General features: G+C 58.4%; 1 protein-coding gene across 1 annotated transcript in view; it reads left to right on the top strand.

Moving 5' to 3' along the window:
- Nucleotides 1-24539, top strand: part of STARD8 (StAR related lipid transfer domain containing 8) — a gene marked incomplete at both ends in the record, with an annotated part of 39932 nt that overhangs the window by 5452 nt on the left and 9941 nt on the right. Inside the window, one exon of the mRNA XM_079542009.1 lies at nucleotides 23789-23860. Within this exon, the coding sequence (XP_079398135.1) occupies nucleotides 23789-23860 (72 nt within the window). The remainder of the gene's footprint in view (nucleotides 1-23788; nucleotides 23861-24539) is intronic.

Below are 24539 nucleotides of genomic sequence, written 5' to 3'. Positions count from 1 at the left end.
AACTCCTTCTCCTCCTAACGACGAGGATCTGAACCCCGATGCGATGTTCTCGGTGCCCCAGCGAGCGCCGCCCATTCCCTGGGGAGGAGGCAGGGAGGCAGCGGGATGCTCCTGGCTCCCGGGATGCCTCCAGCCCCGGGTCGGTGCCCACTCCCGGCAGGAGCGGAGCGGGGCAGGAAACGCCGCAGGAACGGGAGGCTGCGGGGGGCGGGGAGGGCCGAGGGCTTTCCCTGCAGCGCCGCCGGCGAGGTTTGGTGCGAACGTGCGAGCCGCGCGCTGCACGCGGATCTGCCGCGGGCGGAACGAGGGGCCCCGAACCGCCCGGAGGGGCTGCGGAGGCGGCTGCGTCGTCGCGCCCCGCCCGGCCGCGGGCATCCCGGCGGGGAGGAGCGGCGTTCCGCCGAGCGCGGCCCATGGGCGGCAGCCGGGACGGGGCCGGGGCGCAGCCGCCGCGCTCGGGCTCCGGGCGCTCCGCGGGGCTGCGGCTGCCGTGCGGCTGCGGGAGGCGCGGGCGAGCAGGTGAGTGCGGGACGGGGCCGCTGTGCCGCGGGGCGCGGCGCGGATGGGGCCGCACCGGGAGAAGCTCCGGCGCTGCCGCGTCCGGGGCAACCTCGGGTTGGAGCGGAGAACCCCACGGCAGCGCGGCTCTGTGAACCCCTTCCTTCCTTCCTTCCTTGCTTCCCTGCCGATAACGGAAGGAGGCCGAGTGCGGTGCTGCAGCGGGGACCGGGCGGCTCTGGGCGCTGCGGGCTCTCGGCTGGGGCCCCCGGGGCGGCTCAGCGCCCGGAGGGGCAGCGGAGCTCGTGGCCGTTGCGGCCGCTGTGTGCTGGGCGGGGCTGCGGGAGGGGTGAGGAGGGGTGCGGGGGGCAGAGCGCGGCACGAAGGTGCGCCGAGGGGCTTCGGCCGCCCTCCTCCCGCTGCGTAATTGCGCCCATTCGGCGACTCAGCCCGCTGTCCGCGGGGCAGCTGACGTGCCTGCGGGTGCGGAGAGGGGACGCCGTGCTGCCGCCCGCAGTGCTGGTGAGGTTGGGGGTGTCTGCAATGATCGTAGCGGTGTTTGCACGCGCGTCATCCCGTGGGAAGCAAATCTGCTGCTTCTCTGTGCCCGCGGCTCCTTCCTGAGCAGCTGAGCTGGGCCGGCATCCCGGATGGGAGCATCCTGCAGTGGGATCCGGGGGGGGCGGTTCCTCCCCCCGTGGGCATTACGGCTCCATAACGGGATGCTCAGAGCTTGGCACGTTCTCCATTTAAAAAAAATGGCTTAAAAAACCCCTCTCTCTAAAGAAAGATCCCACCATACTTTTCATAGAAAAGGGGATTGTTTTGTATTCACTTCAAACTTCTCTGTTAAAAGTGGTTTTAAAGATGATGGCGATGACAGCCTGTGGATAGCAACCTCGAAAGCAGTTTGTTCTGAGCTACATGAAAAGGGAACCGCTGTAATTTTTCTCCTGGCTCTGGTGTGCAGAACTGGATCTCGTATCTGCCCACCTACAGTGGACACCAATTGCTTTTGCTGCTGATCTCTTTGGGGGTGGCCCACAGCACACCACGTGGATATGAGTTATTCTGCAGAGCTGGCTTTGATTGTCACAGGTGAGGGAGGAAATGAGGTTTTCCTAAGAGTTAAGCTGATATGAACATATTGGAGGAGGGTTTGTTAATGCTTGGTGAGAGCACGCTGTGCTTGCCAAGGACGGCGGCACCCCGGCCCCGTGTGGGCACCCAGTGCAGGCTGCTGTGCTTGATGCTGCTGTCCTGAAGGTTGCTCTGGGGACCCGCAGCCTGCAAATTGCCCCGGGGCTGCAGCTGTGCCTGGAGCCAGGAGGGCTTTCATAGATTAATGAGCATCGTGTCTGTTTTCACTCATTGTGGTAAACCCCGTGTGTGCATCCTGAGACCGGGCCAGAATGAAAAACACTTCCTGAGCTCTGCAACCCACCACCATTACCTCTGGAACAATAAACCGTCCTCGGCTTTCTTCCCCGTCAGCATCCTCCCCTGGCACAAACGTGGCGCAGGGAGCTTCTGCGGTGACCACCTGCTCACAAAGCCCTGCGCCCACCTCTGCTGCTTCTGCACGTGGCTGCGAGGGCAGAGCTGGCGGAGTGTGGGGTGAGAGGACCCCGCTCAGCCCCCTCTTGCTGATGCCATCTGTGCACAGCCAGGGGCAGCTCCTGTGGCTGCTCTGCTTCCTGGGAGGCGGCTCAGTGGCTGGATGGGTGCTGGAGCTGGGTGCTCGCTGCTGACCAGCTCGTTTATCTTGTGGGAGCTGAAGGCTCTCTGCTCCGGTTCAGCAGTGGCCACATAATCCGGATTCCTCAGATAAATTCCTGCTGTTTCTCTGAGATCTGTGGCTGCTGTTTTAATTGCCTTGAGCTCCGGGCCAGACACAGGACCCTTGTTACATGGAATCAGCTCCTATGAATGATGCTGTTGTGCACGTCTCTGAGTTCCTCTTTTCCTCCCTCTCGCCCTCCTCCCCTGCAAGCTGGGGAATTTGGTTCTGGTGAAGCTCTGCCCGCTGTGCAATGCCGACTCCATCTCCATGAGCAGTGATTTGTCCCCAGCACCGTGCAGGGCCTGGTGCCCCATCGTGCCATCGCCTCTTTGAACAGGAACACTGGCTGACCTGTGCTGGTGGCCACCTGTCCCAGCTGTGTGTTCTCCAGCAGAGCAACTGCGTCTGCTGTATGCTGGCACTGGTTCCAGCGTGGGGCCTTGGGTGGCTGTGCTGTGTCTGGGGACACTTCTGCTGTACAGGGCTGTGCTGGGTGCAGACGGAGCTCTGGGGGCTGCGGGGCGCAGCGTCAGCTCCTATAGCAGCGATGTAAGAGAAGTGAACAACTGTTCTGAAGTCAGACAGAAACAAATGGGGCTGCTCCAGGCATGGCAGTGCAGGCTGTGCTCAGCACAGACCCTCAGTTCGGGCAGAGCTGGTTCATGCAGAGCTGGCAACGTCACAGGGCTCTCCTGTCCTCCCGTCTGTGGCAGTGGAAAATCATGAAACGTGAGTGAAACATCAGCAGAGCGAGAATCCCTCGAGTGTGTGCTTGTGAGCTTACCCCAGGGCACCCGCTCCTGCTCTGCCCGTTTCTGTGGTCAGTTTTTATTGACACACCTGAAGAAGAATTTTGGTGTTTTTTCTCTGCGCTGTTTACTTTGGTTGTTGGAAAAAGAGGAGCAGACAATGGCAGCGCAGGGCTGCTCAGGATGTGTTTGTTGTGGATGCACAGTGCTCTTCTCGTGGTGGGTGGGCAGAGGGAGTGAGGATGCATCTCCTATGGAATCGCTGCTTTTTTCCCCCTCTTTCCCTCCCAGTTTATTTGTTGTTCTGCCTTCCCACCCAGCCAGGCTGTGCTGCACAGTGCCAGGAGGGCTGCAGTTCACCATGCCATCGCAGTGTCATTTTCCCATTCTGAGGGATATCCCAGTTTGGGGCTTTTCAGTGCTTTATTTTAAATTGCTCTTGCCAGCACCATATCCATGTGTTGCTTTTTGCTCGCTGGGCTGATTCCTGGGAAGGTTTGCAGGCCTGAGACGTGCTCAGGTACTGTGGAATAGTATAGCAGGTCCCTCAGGGTGCCAATTATTGATCCACTCCAGACTGTCTGTCAGTGTGATCCACCTTTCAAAACGCAGATTAGCTGTAGCTGTGGCACTGGCTCACGGTGAGGCCGGTCGTCCCACCGCCCCCAGCCCAGAGGGGGGGATTTTGAGGAGACAGCAGGCCGGGCTGCAGCGTGGGCAGCAGCAGCCGTTGCCCTGCCGTGCCTTATGGCAGCTCCGTGCCTTGGGCTGCACACACTGCTGCTCAGGACCGGGTGCGGGATCGGCCCCGGGCGGTCTAAAAGGGCCTGGCTGGCCGCCTTCCGATCCTCCCCGGTGCGCCCAAGCTCCGCTCCGGGCTGCCCCTGTCCCCACATCCCGCTCGCTGTTACCCGGCGCTCCATCCCCCCCCGCACGGGCGCAGCGCGGACCCTTTGCCGGCTGTGGGCGCACCGCGTGCCCGCGCACAGTGGGCTCGTTGTGCGGGCGGCCCTCGGCCGTGCTCTGGGATCTATAAATACCGCCGGCTGTGAATGCGGCCCATTCATCGCTCCGCTCCGGGGGTGCGGCGCGCATCTTCCGCTCCTCCCAGCGATCGCCCGGGTCGCGGCCGGCGGCCGTCCCGGTGTGAGCGGCTCTGTGCCGAGCGCCGTCCCCGTCGCTCTTAACTCGGCGTCTCTGGGAGAGTTCCCGCCTCGCTGATTCTCCACCGCTCCCTCCCCCCCCTTCTCGGTCTGCATGGGGAAATGAGTGGAAAATGCTTGAAATCCTCCTCGGAGCCGAGCTGTTTTTTCCACTGACCGTCACCGTTCCCCCGGGGCCGCCCAGGCGACGCTGCCCGGCTCTGACCGCGGAACTCCGAGCGCGCCCCTTACCCGGCCGTGCCCCCGCGCTGCCAACTTCCACCCCTGCCCCCGGGCTGCCCCTGCCCCCTTCCCGGAACCAAATCCCCGTCCCTCCTGTCCCTCCCGTCCATCAGCCCTCAGTGTCCGCGTTCTCCTCCTCGTACCTATCTTAGCTCTGCTCCTCTCAGCCTGCTGCTTCCCGACCTCCCACCCTCCTTCCTTCCATTTGCCACAAACAAATCTCTCCCTCGGGCGATATACACTAAATACAGCTTTTTATTTCGTATCCCCCGCGCTCTACCCCCGCGTTACCCTCCAGCCTCCCGCAGACAGCCCTCAGCCCGTCCCGGCGCACAGCACGCGGGGCACCCGAAGCGGTGACCCGAGCCCGGCGCTGCGGGGCGCGGCTCTCGGAGAGCAGCGTGCGGGGCGGAGCGGGGGGCCGAGCCGAGTCGAGCCGATCCGAGCCGCTATTGGCCCGACGGCCGGGAGGGGCCGAGGGGGCTGCGGCTCCGCAACGGACACCTGGACCCCGGCCCTCGGCCCCCGGCCGCCCGCACCGCCGGGCCGCAGCTCCGGCTCACGTCAGCCCGCGGGGCCGGGCTGCACCCGCCGCCCCCGTCCGTCCGCTCGGCACTTCTGCCCGCAGGGAGCGCGGCTCCGACGGAGGCTCGGCAGAGCCCGAAGGTAAACCAGAACCGCGCGGCTCCCTCAGGTTGGTGCCGTCGGGGCGGTGCTCGGGGCTGGAGGTGGCTCAGCTCGGAGCCGAGCTGGCGGTGTGGCGGACCGGCAGCGGTCTGTCCCGGCGCTGCCAGCTGCCCGGCTGTTTGTTCGCGGCTAGCTCAAACATCAGCCCTCCCGTGTTTGGTTTTGTGCTTTGCGCTCCCTGGTGCTCGGGGCAGAAGCCCTTTCTTGTGCAGATCCCGGTACTGTTAGAGGTGTCAGAGCGCTCGCTGGGGTGGTGTTGGCAGCAGCTCGCGTTCTTTTACGTGCGCGTACGTGCACTCTTATCAATGAATGTGCTTTTTTTCTGTTTACCTTTTAACTGAAAGCGGTTTCTAAAACGCTTCTGGAGCAGCTCTGCAATGCGGGTTTGTGCCTGGGTCTGCCCCTCTCCCGTGAGCTGCGCGGGGAGCGACGGCCCGGCTCAGCCCCTGCCCTCCTCTGCTCATTTGGGGGAAAACATAGATCAGATCCTTCTACCAAAAGCTCATCGGTAATTTCCGTATGTGACAAAACATCCCATCTCAGATGTGAACTGCGGCTTCTGAGGAGGTGAGGGCATTCTTTTGTATGCTCACATGTCCTTTGAGAAATACTTTTCTAATAAAAGACCGACTGAATAAGTGCAGTCGTGCTTCTGTTAAGCATTCCTGCTCTGCACTGCCTCAAATGTCCGCTGCTGAGCGCGGGCACAGGACAGGCTGCCAGCAGCGTGCTTTCGTAACAGGGCAGAATGTGGTGACTGAGGGCACTGCGCTGCTTCCCTTCGGGTTTTGCGCAAATTTCAAAAAGATTTGACGGTTCTCCAAGTCAATTAAAGTCGAGTGGGGAAAAACAGGCGAGTGGTGCTTTCTGTGGAACGAGGTGAGGCTCCGCCAGGGAGAACTGAGTCTCCTTCTTTATGCCGTTTGTTGCTTGAAGGACGCGAGGCGGTTTGCCCAGCAGCAGGGGGCCGTAGTCGTGTGTGTGCTTTGGGAAGGGCTCTTGCATTCGGATGGATGTGGGAGTGGAATCCTCCAAACGCGGGCAGTGTGCGGTGAGGCAGCAGGGCTGGAGGTACTCCTGCTGTAGTTGCTGGGACCCTGGGGGCCCTGCAGGGCTGTGCTCGGCTGGGGGCTTCTGGGTAACGCGGGGAGGGAGACATTGCTCTGTCCTTCTGCCCCTCACATCTGGCAACACGCAGTGCCACAGCCCAGGACTGACAGTGGAGATGGCTGTTCTGTGTGCAAAAAGGCTGTTTTGGCCGTGGCTGAGATGCAGTGAGTTGAGATGAGATGTGATGCAGTGCAATGAGATGCCTTCCAGAACCTCCCGTGCCGCCCTGTGTGTGCAGGTCCCACAGCAGTAGCAGCAATTGGGGGCTTTGCACGGAAGTTGCAGAAAGGTGAGTGCAGAATTCAGCCTGAAGTGTTGTCTCCTCTTGTCTGATGGCAGTGGTGAAGGGACCCTGATGGAGAAGCAGCTGAAGGCAGCTCTGGGCCTTTAGGAATGGGGCGGCACAGGGAGGCTGCTGGCAGTGCCCTTATGTGGATCCATGTCAGTGGGGACGGAGCTGCTCCACTCTCTGCTCCAGACAGCACTGCAGGCACAGCCGCATTCCAGCAGAGCCAGGGGTCTGCTGCTCAGTTAATGATTGAGCTGCAGTAACCTCCTGCAATAATCCTCCTGTACGAGAGCCTTTCTGAAAGTCACCTCCAGTAACAGCACTGACTCTGCCTGGCTGTCGGGGCTGGGCACAGAAATGTAAAGAACCAGGCTCCTTTTTCTATTTCCAGCAGAAAATGCTTTAGATGTGCTCTCTTCTTGCTGCTGCCCATCCTGGGGCTCCCACACCGTGTGCAGGCAGCACAGAGCTGCCTGTGCCGCACTCTTTCAACCCCACACTCACTTCCCTGCAGGATCAGGGCTCTCCTGCCTCTTCTGGCCCCCTCAGCTGCTCGGGGCTGCATCAGGGGCCAGAGCGACCTGGGGAGGGCAGCAGGGTGATGCTGGGTGCACTCCTGAACATGTGCTCCTGCATCCACACTGCCCTCACTGCCGGTTTCCTTTTGCACCTGTCTTTGTGTGCTCTTCTTCCCCACTCCTGTTGCCAGGCACTACCTGTCCTGGTTAATGATTGTCTGCCTGTGCCACGTGGGGCTGTTTGTGAGTCCCTGCAGGGATCCTTATCAGACAAGGGCACTCGTCACCAGTGCCAGTAACGGGCTGACAAATGTTAACGGCTGCCTGGGGAGCAAACAGCAGCGCGAGGTCCTCCCTCCCACCTCGGTGTGAGATGCAGCAGCCGAGCTGCCTTTGTGCTGGGTCCAGCAACCAAGTGGGGGTTTGGAGGCGATCCTGCTCCTGAAGATGCGATTGCGTGGTCGCTGTGCTCAGCACAGGGGAGCCTGGAGGTGCTGACCCACAGGGACGGGCGGCTGCAGAGAGCAGCTGGATCTGGCTGTCTGTGCCCCTGCTCGTGGTTGGCCGCAGAGCTCAGCACCGCCCGGCCACGGGGGGATTTCCTGCCCTTATCTGTGGAGTAGCGGTGTGTGACCGCAGCGTGTGGGGCTCTGCTCGAGCCGCTCACAGTGGCTGTGCTGCGCCTGGCTGCAGCTGCCTGTGATGCTCGAGGTTCAGTGCTCACCAAGTGCTTCTGTCACCACTCAGGGAAAGCCCCTGTGCTCCCAGCGGTGCTTCTGGGCAAGGGGCATCGAGAGAGGATGCTGCCGACCTGTCGGTGTGTTCCTGTCTGAGTGCAATTTGTTTGCCAGGGTGGATGGAGGGGTTTCTGTTCTCCCACTCCCACTTTTTTTTCTTTTTTTTTTTTTTTTTCCCCTATGAGTTTCACAAGAATATTTTAACTGCCATCGAGGGCACAAGTTCAGTTTCTGAATGCCCCTTTGTCTGATGCAGCACAGAGGAGGCAAGCTCCCACCATTCCTTTGAGGAAAGGCAGCAAAGTGCTTCCCCAGCCGCCTGCACAGCGGTGCTGCTGCTACATTCCATCTGTGTGCATGGAGGGGTTTGTGCTGCAGCCTCTGCTCAGCACCGGCTGGGGAAGGGGCAGCAGAAGGGCTACGGGGCAGCATCTCTGTCCTCCCATGTGAAAATGCAGCTGGGGGCTGTGGCAGCCACCCTGTCACAAGATGGTGATGCTCAGGGTGACTCAGAGCTCATGACCTCATTTCATCAGCATCGTTGGGCAAGAGCAGAACCTCGGGGCAGTTTCGGCCTCCTTCTCCCAGGCAGATCACTGCCCGTCAGCCCTTCGTGTGACCCCCCTCCATCACCCCGTGCAGCAGTCATGCCCCAGCCCCTGGTGAGGTGTCAGCCCTCATCACGGCTCTGTGTGGTGGGAGCAGGGGAGCTGTGGTAGCAGTGTGTTCCTGGAGCCCTGAGCGCTGTGCCAGCAGCTCAAACACAGACAGAAGGTGGAAACTGTCATCTTCCCTCAGCTACAAATAATGGGCTTCTGGAAAAAAAGCTCTGAAGAACTGAAGCGCCCTGAGGTTGTGCATGTGGGAAACAGGGGAGTGCAGCCTCAGAACCCCACTTCCTCCTGGTTCCACCCAGCCCTAAGAGCATTCCCCACAGGCACAGGGCTGAGCCCCAGGTCTGTGGGCTGCCCTCAGCCCAACGTGCCCTCACTTCATCCTGCTTGTTGCATTCAGCATTCTCACATCCATCTCTGAATCTTTTTACCTTTAGTTACAGCTATTCTAATTTCGAACTTCTGTTGCTACTTTGGAGCAGGGAGCACTTCTTGCTGTGTGGTTACGCGGCCCCATTTGTTCCTGTGGTGCATGCATCAGCTGTGCCTGTGGGCTGGATCTGCTGCTGACACTCTGCCTCAAGCCCTGGACGCACGTGGTGCTTTGCAGCCAAGTGAAGCTGAGCTGCTGGCTCTCCTTTCCCACACCTGCTGCCTGTACACACGTTGGAGCATCCCCAGCACTGCTGCTGCTCCAGAAAAGCAACAGATATTTCAGGCATTTTGCTGCAGCAGCTGAATTGTATCAAACTGCTTCGCACATCGGAGAGGTGAAGGAGCACCGTCAGGGAGGTGTTGCAGCTGCCTGGCGGTGCCTCTGGGGGTGCAGGAGCTGGGAGCTTGGGCTGGCCCCCCTGCTGAAGGAGCCTTTGCCTCAGATTCCTCCCTAGACGAGGGGCAACAAAGGGTGTCCCTCTGTGAATGGTCTGTAGGCTGTGAAAGCTCGGGGACAGCACTGCATGGCACACCAAGCTGTGTTGGTCCTCATGTCCCAGCAGTGCCCTGGCACTGCTCCGTGCCCTCGCCGCCTGCACAGCACTGCAGTTGGTGCCTGTGTTCCCCTGCTCAGCCCTGTGGGAGAGCTGGGATGGCTGTTCTGAGACAGCTGCCTCTGGGTATGAGGTTTCCACATCTCTGTCTCGTATTCTGTGCAGGGATGTTGGTGTGAAAGTGGTGTTTGTGCCTCCAGAGCCCCCGCATGGTGCTGTGCTCCTCACTGGAACAAATGCAGCACTGTGCAGCCCATCTGGGTGCTGCCCGTGGCCCAACCCTGCTCACACTGCCTGGCCTTCGTATCGGAATCCCACCCTGTAGGAACAGCACTGCTGGTGCTGAGGTGGCACAGCTTGGCCCCTGGGGAGGCTCTAAGAAAGGGACACTGGGACAGGGCTCAGTGGGTGCTCAGGGGATGGAGGGGTTTGCACCTGGATTGTGGATTTGAGACTGGTTTTGCTCAAGCCCTGCTGGTGGTGCACAGACACCTCTGCAGAAGATGCACTTGTGTGCTGCCATCCGGAGCACAGCTCCCAGGGCAGGGGTGGCTGAGCTCCTGCAGGGACTGAAAGGGTTAAATCTGCTTTGCAGTGTTATTTAAAAAAAAAAAAAAAAAAAAAAAGAAAGAAAGCCATTTCCTTCATGTCCAGAGACAGTTTATTTTCTGGGCATTCTTCGGGGCTCGGGGAGGTGCCTTTTCTTTAAGGCATTTCCTGTAAGCAAGTTTATATTTGGACTGGGGAGGGGGCGGAGAGGAGGCGGGTGGGGAGGGAGCCAGAACTTGGTGGGGTGACCTCAGCTTTTGGCTGCTTCTGCCAGATTGTTCAAGGTGGGGGAAGGAAGGGGACCTGCATGTCCCTGTCCTGCTGGGCCCTGCAGTGGCTGTCCTGCTTGCTGGTGCCCAGGGCACATTCACAGCTGGGTCAGGCCGAGTGGGACCGAACAGAGCCCTGTTTGGGTTGGACCCGCTGTGGTCCAAGTAGGTGCCACATCCCCTCAGCACACCGTGCCTTTTGTAATCCCTTTGGAATTCCCTTCTTGCTGTTTCTGACGTGCCTCATGGCTGCCTCAGTGCTGCAGAGCAGCGGGGACCCAGTAAGGTACAATTAAGCACTATTCTCTCTGGTACCTGTGAAGGTTTCTGGTTAGCATTAGGCAGTTACGAGGCAGAGGGTTTTATCTTCACCGTAGTTTGCTCCTGCTAACGCTACAGGAGCTGTCCTGCCCTGCCCAAGGAAGGTCTGTGCTGAGCAGAGGACTTGCCATCCCTGCAGGTGATGGGCACATCCCTGCCAGAGCCCAAATTCCAGGGTTCGCTGTTGGCCACCTCTGTCTAACGGTGTTCCTGCTGCCCTCGCGGTCACTTTGGTTCTGGTTAAAAAGAAACATAAAGCAGGCAGGTAATACGTAGGATCATCAAAGCACATTGTGCTCGTGGTGTTTGCAGAACAGATTGAACTCCTTTCCTGCTGATACTTGATCAGATGTTTCTTCTTGCGCAAAGTCACCAGGGCTTTCTGCAGGAGCTGCAGCTGCCCGAGCTAAGATGCAGCAGGTTGGGGTCGAGCAATTCTCCCATTGTTCCTTGTGCCAAGTTTCTTCTCCCCCATTTTGTTTTCTTTTTATTACTGTGATTTCCTAACATCGGAAGAGGCGAGTTATGAAACTGGAGTTATCCAAACACGTCTTGTTTGAAGATAGCGTTTCATCCAGCAGATGCAGCTTCCTGCCCTGTAAATGGTTTTCATTGTTTCTCCTTGGCTGCTGGCCTATGGCTGTTGGGGCCGTGGTGGTGCCGTGGGGCGGGCAGCCCCCAGCAGGGTGCCGTGGCAGTGAGGCACTGCGATGGAGCTGAGCTGTGAGCGCTGCTGCTGGGGGAGGCACTGCGATGTCGGGGGCTCGCTGTGGGCTCCCCCTGTTTGTAGGTTGGGAAGGCATGAGCCGCTTTGGGACTGGTGGGTGCCAGCTCAGGTGGGCTGTGCCTTTGGTGGGAGGTGGTCAGCTTCTCCTGTATGCGTTCGTTCTCGCATCTAGAAAATGGGATTTGGTGCCATTTCTCAGCTGGTGCTCAGCACCACTCCAAACGCTGTGCACGTGCAGGATTGCCTGCAGGATTCCATATGTCTGAGTGGGATCAGACCTTAGGGCCTGTGATCAGTGCCAGCTGCCGAAATGGAGACAGGAAGCTGCAAAGCAGTCACAAGCACCACGTTGTCACCCGCTCCATTCGTTCACATTCCAGCTGCACACCAGGGCTGCGTGCAAGGACAGCTGCTGGTCTGAGGTTTGCATTCAAGCTCTGAAAGAGGAACAAATCAGAGGAGAGGGTGAGTGTGGCCAGGTGATGCTGTTCGGGTTGTCAGGGATTGTTCCTGGCCCCACAGCAACCGTGTCCTTCTCAGGTCTGTTGTAGTTAGGAGGTGAGGTGGCTCCCTGCAGGAGCCAGGGCTGGGGTTGGAGTTAAGGCTGGGGTTGGGTTCATGCTGCCTGCTCCTCTCCCCTTCGTGCCTGGCATCTGTTGTTTCCGTGCCTAAAAACTGCAGAGCTCTGTCTGCCCTATGGGTGCTCGCACTGCAGCTGCCCCCGATGGGTAACTGTCAAACCACCATCTGACCGTTGTCTCTGACTGAAGGGTTCTCCAGTAGGACGGTTAAATAGGAAATAAGGAAAGTAGTGATACGCTCCTCAAACAGCTGCCGCAAAGATGACGGATGTGTGCATGGGTGCGACGGGAGGCCGGTCTGCTCCCCACACCACGAGTGATGGCTGCTGTGTGCTGTGCTGCAAGGAGCTGGAAATCCCGTGTTGGCGATAGGAGCAGCCAACCCCCAGCACAGCCACGGGAGTTGGTGGCTGAGTGCTGAGGGCTGCTGGTGGGGCTGTGCCATCGCTGCTGCCCCTCTGCCCACCCCGTGGTGCTCTCATCTGTGGGAGAAATCATTTACCTTTTCTTTAAAAAAAAAATTTCTTTCTTCTCATGAATGGGGGGGGGGGGGATTTTGTGAATGTCCTTTACGGGATGTGAGGCCACAGATGTTTGCTCATTAACTACGCCCTGCAAAGCCGCTGCCGGAAGCAGCGCCGAAGGCTGGCAGGGATTTGCACGTTGACGCTTTTCCTTCCTGCTCTGCCGCGGCCGCCTGGCCCCGCGCTGCCCCCTCCCACCGCCCCGAGCCGCAGTGCGGGGCTCTGTTTGCTTTGGTGTGCTGAGGTACAGCAGGGCTACGAAGGAGCCCTCATCTCCATCTCTGTGCTTTGGTCACAGCCTGTCAGAGGGTGGAAGGGAGCGGGGTCAGAAGGTGGAGCGATTGGTGTTCGATGAGGTTCATCCTCTGTCTTCGTAGAGGGAACTGAGAAAACTTGCCTTGGCAGAGCGAGCCCTGCTGGCACAAGTCCTGCCCCAGCAGTGGGAAGGCGCTGTGATCCCGGCCCCTCGCTGGGCTGAGGGTGCTGAGCTCCACCACCCCCGGGATCCACCTGGGCTGCAGTGGCCGCTCCTCCCCTGCCCCACTGCGCCCCATCCTGGCCATGCAGGAGCTGTGTGCGGCTCCTGGCAGCGTGGCGATGGGCACGGGGACGTGGATGCTGTGCCCTCCTGTGCGCTGGGCTCTGAGTCCCTGCGGAGGACAGACGCTACTCAGAAATCAGTGACTCATAAAAACAGACTCAGGTGATTTTTAGAAAGATGTGAGCTGTGTGATTTACCGCAAAGGTCGTCAGCCTGCGGCTCTGAGGTAGGTGCCTGCTGAGGGAAAGGGTTCCTTAGAAGCATGTAGGGCAGCGACAGCACACTGCTGGGTCTGAGCCTGGTGGTGTGAGGAGGCCCTGAGTTGGTCTTGCTGTGACGGAACTCCTCTTTCAATGGGGGATTTCACAGGGACGGGAAGCTGGAAACAAATGTGTCTGTTCCTTCCATAAGGTGCTTCTTGCCAGTAAGTGGCCTCTGTTTTCTAATGCTGATGATGCAAATGGTCAGTGTGTGGAGTTTGGGATTTCTGCTGCCTTCCAGCTCCAGGGCTCTGCTCAGTGTGACCTGAGGAGGTTTTCCCTGCTCCTGACCCCATCGTGTGTGCAGCTGCTGCAGGCGGAGCACCACTGGGATCACTGGGCAGGGACGAGAGCCCGCCTGCAGCCCTCAGATGGCCACAGAGTGCTGTTAATGACCAGAGCTACAGGGGAGGGTCATTTTCACCATTGCTGAGAAGTATTTCCTGTTGCTTACAGTGGGTGTGGGGGTTTAGGAGTGGACCCTGTGGCTTCCATTGTGCATAAAGGGGTGGGACTGTGCCTCGGCTGGTGGGTGTGTGTGCAAGGGGGAGCGAGGCTGGCCTGGCAGACCTGGCTGCCTTGGTGCCAGGACCAGCTGGGTGAGCCAGATCTGTAATTCCCACTGCAGACACAAGGTTTGTCTTTTGCTGGGATTCAGCATCTTGACTGTCAGGCCAGCATACGAGTCTGTAACATTGCTTGAGGCCAGCTTTTTGCATCCTGTTTTATGATATTCCCTGACATTCCCCACATTCCTGGCAAGGAGATGTCTGCATTTAAAAAAAATATATATATTCCTTTGTCTCTTTGCAAAACTGTGACATCCTTTAAAACTACTCCTCAGCAGTTCTTTGGCTGCTCTCTCTGTTAGCTTCTCAAGGAAATGGAAGCCTTGAGCTCAGGCTGCTCACCATCACGTGGTGGGGAGGAGGATGGGGGGAATGGGCCCCTGTGGGGCTCAGCACAGCTCCATGAATCTCAAATCTGTGCTGCTTGGTCCCACCTTTGCTCTGGGGTTTAATTCTGACCTCTGTGTGATTGTGGTGACTCTGTGCTTGTGTTGCCCATCTCAGCAGTGTGGTCTAGGGGTTCTGGTTTGGGAGAATTTTGCAGAGAGCAGAGTCACCACTGTGGCCCACGTGTTGGAGCCCTGCCCTGCATTGGCCTCTGCCCTGCTACTGGATATCAGGAGGAAAGCCAGAGGGCACAGGGGGCTGTGCAGTGCTATATGCAGTGGGGACGAGAGCTGCTGTGCTCCCCTTCAGGTACTGGGAACAAGGTGGGGAGTAAATGGGCTGATGTGTAAAGGTGGAGGGTTTGTCCTGAACCAATACTGCTTGTTAACAGCAAAGCTGTGGTGTGCATGCTGAGATATTAGTGACAATAGGGCTCAAATGGACCAGAAGACCAGGCTGAGGAGGAGCACGAGCCCACAGATGCACCCCCAGGGCTGCCTGCCTCCCCCTCCCCGGGGCCTGTGCTCCCGCTCCCCTCTCCCACCTCCAGATGCTGCTTGGCTGCAGACCCAGGGGGCAGCTCCTGCCCTGCTGATGTGCCTGGGAATAGCAGTCTGGCTTCCTCCTGTGGCGCCGTGGGAGCAGCAGTGACAGGAAGGTCCGGCAGGGAAGGGCACAGAGGAGGGTTTTCCTGAGGAGAATTGGAGCAAAGTCCCTGTGCTGAGTGCAGAACTCCCCGAGCTCATTGCCCACCTTGCCTTCAGTGTGCTCCTGCTGGGTGAGCCCAAATGGCCCCCAGCACTGTATATAGGGTCATTGCTTACTGCTGGTTAGCTGTGCTCTGCTGGCTTGCTTTTAGCAGCACCGTTTGCTTTTAGACAAGACTTCTCAGTTCAGGGATTTCACTGACCTCCTGCATCAACAAAGTTTTGCAGGAGCCTTGAGAATGCTGGTGCAGCATTTCATGCGCCGGTCCTGGGCAGCCTCGGTCCCTTCCTTTGGAGCACAGAGGGGCAGGAGCACTGCTGCCTCTGGGGCCCGGTGTTTCCTCACGTTGTTTGGACATGAGATCACATTTGGAAGTGGTTTCGGACTCCTCCCGTGTTGGTGGAAATTTTGCACATGGTCACTGGTAACTTGGATGGCCACGGAGATGCCTTGGTGTCCATGGAGCCACTTGCAAATGGCAGCCTTTTGTCCCTGCTGTGACGTGTGGGTGCCTGTGCCAGGCTGTGACATGCACGAGTGCCTGCATCCTGCTCCCAGAGGTGTGTTCCATGTGGTTCTCAGCTGTCTCCTCCTGAGCTTCCGTCCTGCTCAAATGGGGGGGTCTTTCAGCTCATTCCCTATTTGTGCCAAAAGCACTGAATGAGGAGTGCACAGTGACAGAGAATGTGCTTTTCATTACAGAGGCTAATCCCATGTCAACCAAATCTGCTTACCCTGAGCGTGCTGTGCCCTGGGCTGCAGCCCGTGGGGCTCTGTGAGCACTGCCTGCAGGAGTGAAGGAAGGCACGGGGCAAAGGCAAGCGCCGTGAGCACAACCAGGGATCTGGAGCATATTCAGCCATTAGGTCTGCGTATCTTGAACGGCTGGCACTCCTCTTCTTGTCCCTGAACCACCCTTTTCCCAAAGCTTTTGCTCCTCTTTGATGTCTTGATGGCAGCAGCCCTTGCTTTCAGTTCTGAGCTCTCCCATGGGACGTGGTTCCCATAGGAGAAGCTGAACCCTCCTGCACTCATGCCAGGCTGTCTGTACACGTGTGGCTGAGGAGAACTGCTGCAGCTCTGGCGGTGATTTGGCTGAGCAATGCCCAACGGGAACTTGGTGGCACTGCCACCACCACTCCTCCCTTGCTGGCTGACTGCAGGGAGCAGCACAGCCTGTGTGACCCGAAGCTCTTTCTGTGTCCAGTGCAATGGCACGCCGCTGTCTGCCTGTGCCAGGAGTGGTGATGGCAGCACTGCTGCCAGCATCTCACAGCCACACTGCGGGGACAGAACCGCCCCTGAGCCGCTGCCGGTGAGTCACAGCGTGGGAGGGCTGTGCAGAGCAGTTGGAGAGCTCGAAACAGTTAAGCAGCGTCCGTCTGTGTGTGTGTGCACCATTGCTTTTGCTTTTGCCTTAGCTCTCCCACTGCTGCTCCTTGGAGCTGAGCCCTTTGCCCAGCTGTAGGTGCCCCGTTTGTTCCCAAAGGGAACTCGGATGGCGCTCTGGGCTGGCCGTGCCGGGGGCCGGTTTCAGCAGCGTGGTGCATAGGCCTGCATGGAACAAGTTGGACCTCCAGCTGCCTGCCTGCCTGCCCCCTCAGTGCCTTCTAACGGTGCCTGGGGTGGCCGCTGGCCATGCTGCTCCTCCTCACTGTGCCTCGGCCTCCGTTCCTGGTGGACAAAGCCAGGATTGACAGCTGCTGCTGTGGTGAGTGCCCCGGCTCTGCCTTTCCATCCTGGAGCAGGCTGCAGCCAAGAAATACACGTTCGGGGGGAGATGGGAAAGTCTGTGAGGTGACCTTCTTGTCAAGAGATTTCTTGAAAACCACGTTTCCTTTGCAGCCAGACAATTTGCTTTGGCTTTTGTGCTGTGGGCTGAGGGAAGGGTTAGGAGGTGCAGTTTGTTTTGTTGTTCAGCTTTCCCTTCTTGAAAAGAAGAGCAGATTTCCCTTTACCTTTTCCTTCTCCCCTTGAACGGCTCCGTGGCTCCCATAGGGTGAGGGGCTGCTCCCACTGGCCCTGATGTGAGGAGGGCAGCGAGGCTCAGGATGTGGCTGTGCACATGGGGAGCAGAGGGGAAATGGAAGTGGCCGACTGAGGGCTGGCTGCAGTGTGTGCACAGCGCGTGGCTTTTCCTCAGCCCCTCTGCTCTCTGCTTAAGATGCTGCAGACCTCTTTAACCTCTCTTCAGGAGAGCTGCGGCCTCTTTAACATTCGGGCTCGTTTCTCACTGAGCTGGCCAGCCTGGTGGCAGTGTGGTGACTCCGTGGCGTGCCAGCTCCTGGGGACCTCTGACTGTTTCCTGAGCCTGTGCCAGAGTGCCCTGTGAGCACTGCCCGGCAGTGGGGATGAGAACAGGCTTCAGCTGGGAGTCCCAGCAGCACTGATGCGCCCATCCCACACTGCCTGCAGTGGAAATGTCGTGTTCTGATGGAGGAAAGGAAGGCAGGAAGTGGGGGGGTGGGAGAGGGAAAGGGCCGTGCTGCTGAGCAGGGTGAGCTGCAGGGCAGGGGGGCGGATGCGTGCTTGCAGCAAATGGAAATTCCTCCCTGGGAACTGCTGTGCAGCTGTGCCAGTGACCAATGCCACAGCAATGCTGGGGGTGTCCCAGCACAGCGCCCGTGTGCTTTGGGCAGCAGTAGGGATCTGTGAATTCGGGTTAATCCCCTCGCGCTCCCAGTGGGGGGAATCCTGTGGGCATGGAGAAATTCCTGCCCTCGTTTATGCAGAGCTGTGTTTGCACGAGAAACACCGTTTGGCTGCTTTTTGGAGCTGGGATTTCACATCAAGGTTCTATGCCACGATTTTGCAATTATTTTTTTTTTCCAGAAGAGCTGCAGGGAGGCCTCCAGTCTGGGACAGGAGGGTGGCAGTGGGACACAGACACTGCAGCACCAACTGTGCTCCAGGGGGTGTCCCCAGGGCTGCGGGGGGCCCCAGCACACAGGAGGGGTCCTTGGGTGCCCCAGCTGTAAGGTGCCCCACTCCTGTTCTGTGCTGCACAAAGGAGCAGAAAGCCCACAAGGGAACAGTGCTTCTCTGTGCAGTTTGTAACAGATCCAGGTGTTTCTTCTCAATAAATGCACAAAAATAGGAGAAAGTTCCCTCCTGTCTTAAGCAGGTAAATATTTTATTAATACTGGGATTTAAAAGCAGAAGGAGCTGAGGGTGGCTTCAAAGCTGGAGAGGAGTTTCTGCATGTTATACTGCTTGGAGATGCAGTGGTACGGAGCTGTGGGCTCCCTGCAGAGGTGAGAGCAATGCTGCCTTCACTGCTGGCCTTTGGTGGTGGCTGCAATGCAGCTGCACAGTGTGCTGGGGGTGGGAGGAGGCTGCGAGGGCATCTCTCTGCTGACCCGGGTCTGAAACGCTTCTGAGCAATGGAAAAGTGGAATCCTATTTTTGTCAAGGTGAAGGCACACACTGCATGGGGCTCTGCTTTGGGAAGGCGCCTGCCTGTCCAAACAGTGAGTGAAAGCTGCAGGACAGGCGGCAGGAAGGCACGGCGCAATTGTAGAAAGGGTGGGGCGCAGGATGGGCAAGGAAAACTCGTTCTGCTGAGCATCTCCATGGCTGTTTGCCTCTTGCTTCTCCTTTGGGGTTCCAATATCGGGCATGAGAGCAGCCAGCGTGACTCAGATGGGAGAGATTCAGTGTGTGACAGCACACGGTCAGCGAGCGAACGGTTGTCAGGGGCTGTACTCAGGAGGAAGGCACTGATCTGCTCACTTCCAAGCACAGGATGCGGAAAATGGCTACGTGCTCTTATCTGTTTCTGAGCAGAAACCACAGTGTCTGATACGATCATCAGCCTTTGGGGAGCTCTTAAATCAGTGCTGGGTCCTTGTGAGTGCAGTAATTGCATTAGCACACCTGCAGGCATCTGTTGGCCCCAGGGTGGATTTGTTCTCTGGGTGCAGGGGCGGTTGAGCAAGAGTGTGCGAGAGAGGGGCATGGAGGCAGTGTGCAGAGCTCTGCTTTCTGCTCTGCCCTGCTGGGTGCCATGCTTTTCCCTCAGCTCTCTGTCTGGAGTTGTGCTGGAGCAATTCGGATCAGAGCTGGTCCAAGTCTGGGGTTGGAACACAGTGAGAGGTGGAAATGCTTGTGGGGAGCACACTTTTGGTTACCTGCAGAGGGGAAGTGAGTGTGCTAGTCTATCGCCTCCGCAGTGACCAGTTCACCTCACACGTCTGTCTTTATCCAGTCTGCTGCGAGGGCTGCAGCCCCAAAGCACAGCAAGAAGCCACCAGGCAGTTCCATCCTGTGCCTGTGTCTGTGCCCACATCCTGTACCTGCAGCCTGCACACCAGCTGTGTTCTTCCCTCCTGCAGCTCTCCTCTTGTCCTGGTGGCCATCTGCATGGACAAGGCTTAGAGCGCAGCGCATGTGGGTGCTGGCTGGTGATTTCTATATTGCCTCCTGCAGTAGTGTTCCCCAAGGATCCCCTTTGCTCATCTGGCATCCCACACTGCTTGTCCGTGGCATACCAGGGCAGTGATGGGCTCCAAGGCTGCTGGGGCACCGTGCTGTCCCCTCCCTGTCACAGCTCAGCAGTGCCTGTGCAGTGCCGGGTGCCTCTTGGAGCACATGGGGTATTTTGGCACCCAGTGGAGTGGGTGCCAAACAATTCCTCGATGGTGATGTTGCAAGGAGGAGCTCCCAAAATTCGAGACCTCTTCACAGAGCGAAGGCTAGTTATGGAAAACCACTGCATCTGGGACATTCCTGTCTCTGTGCCCTCTCCATGCTCACAGCTTTGAAATCTCTGTGTTTTGCCGGGCTCTGTGGGGAGCTGGACGGGTGAGCAGCTGATCGTTCCTACGTGTTGGCACAGCGTGCTGAGCTGTGCAGGATGGGGGATGTCCACAGCTCCGCTCCCCTGCTCAGCTCTAATCCCCGACTGGCGTGGGCAGAGCGCAGAGCACAAGGTGTGGGCAGTGCCAGGCTCCCAGGATGGAGCTGGGCATTGCAGGCAGGTTGGATGCCTCTGCCTTCAGTGGCACTGCGCTGCCCCTGGCCGCAACACCTTCTGCAGTGCAGGGTGTGTTTCCCATGTGAGATGGTTATTTCACATCCTTGCGTGTGTGAGCGGTTGAGGCACGACCCACAGCTTAGGTGGAGTGTTGGAATTTTCTGTTATTTCTTTAAAAGTAGGCAGGGACTTCTGCTTAGGAGCTGGGAACGGAGCTGAATTTCTGTGTATTCAGTGTTGTTGGCAACAGTTTGTTTTAAACTGGGGTGGAAAGAAAACATGCAAACACACCCAGACGAGGATCCCCACGCAGTGCTGCGCTCCCATCTGCCTGGCAGCAGATTTAATGGCTCTCCATTATGTCATATGGGCAACTTGATGTCGTGGTTCTCTTTTCACACACTAATTGGCTGTGTGGGACTTTTTATGGGGAATTCAGATGCTGAGGTGTTACTTGTACTTTTCTATCGTTTATGTTAAAGCGAAAGTGCTGAGCCAGGGTCCTGGCAAAGTGGTTTTGCTATCAGGCATTCTGTTTGCCCCCAGTGTTCCAGCTCCCAAACAGTCCCTGTGGTCAGCGAAATGCCACACTGCAAGAGCTGGGCAGGAGGAGGAATGTGAGGGGGCTCTCCTTTCACCAACAAAGTGAGAGCCTCTCTTCATTTCTCCTTCCCAATCCTCCCTGCAGGGTGCTGGGCTGTACAGCCAGGTCCCAGTTGCCAACTCGTTCACAAATCTGCCATGCAGAGCCCTCTGTCCCCTACGCTGTGACACAGCAGAGAGTGCAGCCCCTGTGCCACTACAGCCCGGTCCCCAGGGACTGATTCAAGTCCCCATTGCTGAGGATGAGATCACTGGGGTGGGGATGGTGCCTGCATGTGAGCCTTTTCCTTGGGAAACGCCCCAGAGCAGCTGCTGGAGAAGGGCAGAAGCTGTGCCCAGAGGGGATTCTCTGGTGTCTTGCAATGGCTGTGCAGCACCAGGAGCTTTTTTCCCCCTATGGGGATGTCCGGGTGTTTGCTGAGGGCTCCTCTCACACAACTGCTGCCTCTGATGTGGGAGCCATAAAGGGGCTGTTTGTCTGCCTGTCCAGCTGCATCCAAGGAGCTCGCCAGCAGCTCTGTGTGTGTCTTTACTCTGTCAGATTTGTGTGAAGCTGGGCAGCAGGTTGGAGCGCTGCTGGTACTGACAGCTGGAGTAATGCACGCCCAGGGAAAGGGAAAGGTTGCACAAGTCTTCTTAGGAAACCCATCTAAAAATAACAGGAACAAGGCAGCCCTTTTTCTCATCCCCAGAAATCTGTGACATTGAAGATGGAAGTGCTGCTGTCTTTACTCCATGTTATCTGTTGTGCCCTTTCTGTGCAGGAGCCCTGCTCGTGCCGTGTGTGCTTCCTCCCAGCTGGGTTTGCTGGTGATAGGAGGGCAGCTGTGTGCAGCTCCTTCTTACCTTGCCCCGAAGGAAGTGAGCACGCTGTGTTTATGCAGTTTGCTGTCCGTGTGCCTGCTCCTCCTGTCATACAATTTGAATGCAATCATTTCCGTCACATTCGAAAGACGGATCTCAAAGATATTAAGCTGCTACAAGCTGGTGAGAGCCCTTTGCTAAGAAAAGAAGGGAAGGAGACCCTCTGCACGGACTGCTGTGAGGATGAGCTGTATTAGACGTCAGAGAACCGGCACAGGCACGCAGCTCGGTAGGGAACCTGTCCCCATCCCTGCTCCAATGGCTCCTGGCCACAAGCACATTTCTGCCCATGCAGGCATGCATCCCTGGAGAATCAGGGATGGGATTTCCAGCAGGGCTGCAGGAAGGTGCCGAGCTGCCCATTGCTGGCTGGGGGTTCTCAGCCTGCTGTGCCTGGGCTGAAGCTCACAGCCGTTGGTGGTGGGGAGGGCTGAAGACATGGCCTGTGGTGGGTGACCCTGTCACAGAGTCTGGCCACAGTCTCACTGCTGCTTCCCCTGCGGGCCATTCACAAGCCGCCTGTGACATTCGTATGAGTGGTTTTCTGCCCATTCTTATCAAGGCTCGGAAAGATCCTTTCCTGCACTTCCTTGGGAAAGTACTTCTGTGGAAAGGGCGGTGCGAGGAGGAAGCCGGCGGCCAGCTCTGTCCGGGACGGGGACGCTTGGAAACCTTTTCTGTGCCAGTCTGTGGGACGGGGTCTGGGCTCTGCGCGGGCGTTGGGAAGGCAGCTGGCGAAGCTGAAAAGCGGCTGAGGAGCGGGGCGGGTGCTGAGCCCCAGCAGGCTGTAGGTCTGCCTGCCAGCACTGGGGGTTGGTAGGGGCTGCGGCATCCCTGCACCACCTGCACAGCTGAACAGACCCTCCGCTGCCTCGGCCATGCTCTTCTACCAGCTCTGTCCTGCTGCTGGCATGGGTAAGCTGGGCGCTGCGGCGCGCTGGGCGGGCACACGCTCTGCTGCTGGTTTCCCTTCCCTCTGCTGTCTCCTTCAGGGGGTGGAAGTGCCAGACCCAACCCCTCCTGTGGGCAGGGGGTTCCTGTGGGGCAGCAGCACGTTGGGAGGGTTGTGCTCCTCGTCTCTACAGGGGACGCCTGACTCTTTGGGTGCTGTGGTCAGAGGCTCAGCTCTGAAGGTAGGAGGGGCAGGGGGGGGAAGGCAGGTTGAGGTGAGGCAGCTGTGAAGGAGCTGTGTGGGATGAAGGAGGGACACAGGTGATCAAAACGGTCTGAAAGTGCTCCCCGCCGTGAGGGCACAGTGTTACCCACCCCATGGCTTTGGATGGGGGCTGCGGAGAGACCCCTGGATCTCAGCCCCACTGAGTCCTGTTGGGGCTCAGCACACAGCTGAGCTGTTTGGATCCACATTTGGATGCTCGTTCCAAACCTCCTCCCTGAATTGCCTCAGGCATTCAGGTCAGGGGTTTTGCCTTGGTTCTGTCCTTAACTGAACTGCTTGGATTGTCCTTTTAATTTTTTTGCGCAGTATCTTTGTGATTGTAAGTGCAAGAGGAGCTCTCAGCTGCGGCTGTCAGTAGATGGTGATGAAATTGGAGAGTTTCACTGCCGTGCACTCTGGGTGAATCAGGCTCAGTCCCGGTGTTTTCTGGGTTGAGCCTCTGTGGGAGGGATGGGCAGAAATCTGGAGCTGCAGTCACATTTTCTACATTTGAAGTCAACTGTTTGTTGTGACAAGAACTGTAAATCTCAGCAGACAGATGGACTGCTGACACCAGACAGCAGCTTTCTCTGGCTGCACGTTCCCTCAAGTTCTGTAAATCTGAGAAATTTCCCGGAACTTTGTGCTGGGCTTTGGATGGGCTCAGCCTGAGAACAGCTGAACCGTGGATGAGGAAGCAGGGATGGGGTGGGCAGGGGTTGTAGAAACCACTGGGGCTCTGGTGGCTGGGCAAGCTGTCAGTCTGCATCCCATGGTCCAGTGTGGCTACAGTTCCCCTCTGTGCTGGAGAGCCTGTGCTTATAGCAGGCTGTGCTGCGTGCCAGGATGAAAGCGAGCTGGAAAGAAAGGAGGGGGTGGTCAGAGATGGGGGAAGTGGGAGGGAAAAGAAAAGGTTCTTTTGGCAGACTCCTCTGGAGGATGTTTGCAAAAGTTCCATGAAGTGACCAGCCCTAAGCTTTGATGGGCTCAGAATTAAGTATTGAAAATAAAGATGTTCCTCTCCCTCTCCTGGCAGAGTGCTTTGTTTGGTTTGGTGGGTTTAGAAACGAAGCGTCTCATCAGGAGTTAGAATTAGAACTGTGTCCATGGGCCTGTCCCACCTGTGCTATGTTTGTCCCACGTTAGTGGAGCACCCAGAGCTGAGCAGTTTCTGCTTGGTGTCCTGTATGGTGGGAGCCCACAGTGCCCCATTGCTGCCAGCACCACGCTCACACCTGCTTCCCAGCGGGTGTTCTTGGTGCTCCTTCTGGTTGGTGCATACAAAACTGGGCTCTGGTGACACGGCTGCTGGGCTCCCGGCGTGGGGAGCTGCCACACGATGCAGCACTGCTTTTGCCAGTTGGATGCTCAGACTGTTCCTTTGCTCTGTTTCAGAAATTGAAGCCAAGAAGGCTTGCGACTGGCTGCGAGCGGCGGGATTCCCGCAGTATGCCCAGCTTTATGAAGGTGAGAGCTGCCCAGTCTGGTTTGGGGCAGGGTCACTGTGCCTGGGTGAGGGGTGAGGGAACACGGCATCCCTGCTGCAGGGCTGTGGGGGACATCCCAGGGCTCCTGGTTGGGCCAAGGCGGGTCGGGGTGCGGGCATTGGGTGCGGGCATTGGGTGCGAGCATTGGGTGCGAGCATTGGGTGCAAGCAGGCTGTGCCAATGGCCAACGTGGGCAGCGCAGGGAGTGCTATGTCCTGCCCCTCTGCCTTCTGCCGGGCCCTGCAGACCCACTCCCGTCCCCCAGCCGTGCACACGCCGTGCTGCAGGTGAGCTCGTGTGCAGCTCGGCCCCACACGGCGGGAGCCTGCAGGGAGCCCGGCCCGGCGGCCGCGACAATCGGCGGAAGCGCGGCTGTGGGGCCGCACCGCCCACCATTGTCTGCCTCCCCCCCCCCCCCCCCGGCTCCGCACGGCGCTCATTGCTGTGCATGTTGTGATCCAGACACCGCCGTGCCCAGGCGATGCCCTTATTGCACGGCCTCACCAGGTGCCAGTGCCCTTACCGGCTGCACCTCGGCTCCGGTTCCTATTTCAGGGCTGGCCCCACGTGCGGCAGCTGCCCGGGTCCTGCAGTTTGTGCCCGGCCCCAGGGCTCTGTGCTGACCGAGGTTGCTGCGGTCTGGGAACGAACCCCCCCCC

The sequence above is a fragment of the Tetrao urogallus genome (genome assembly GCF_951394365.1).
Source record: "Tetrao urogallus genome assembly, chromosome: 13".
Lineage (NCBI taxonomy): Eukaryota > Metazoa > Chordata > Aves > Galliformes > Phasianidae > Tetrao > Tetrao urogallus.
This window is presented reverse-complemented; position numbering and strand designations above follow the sequence as displayed.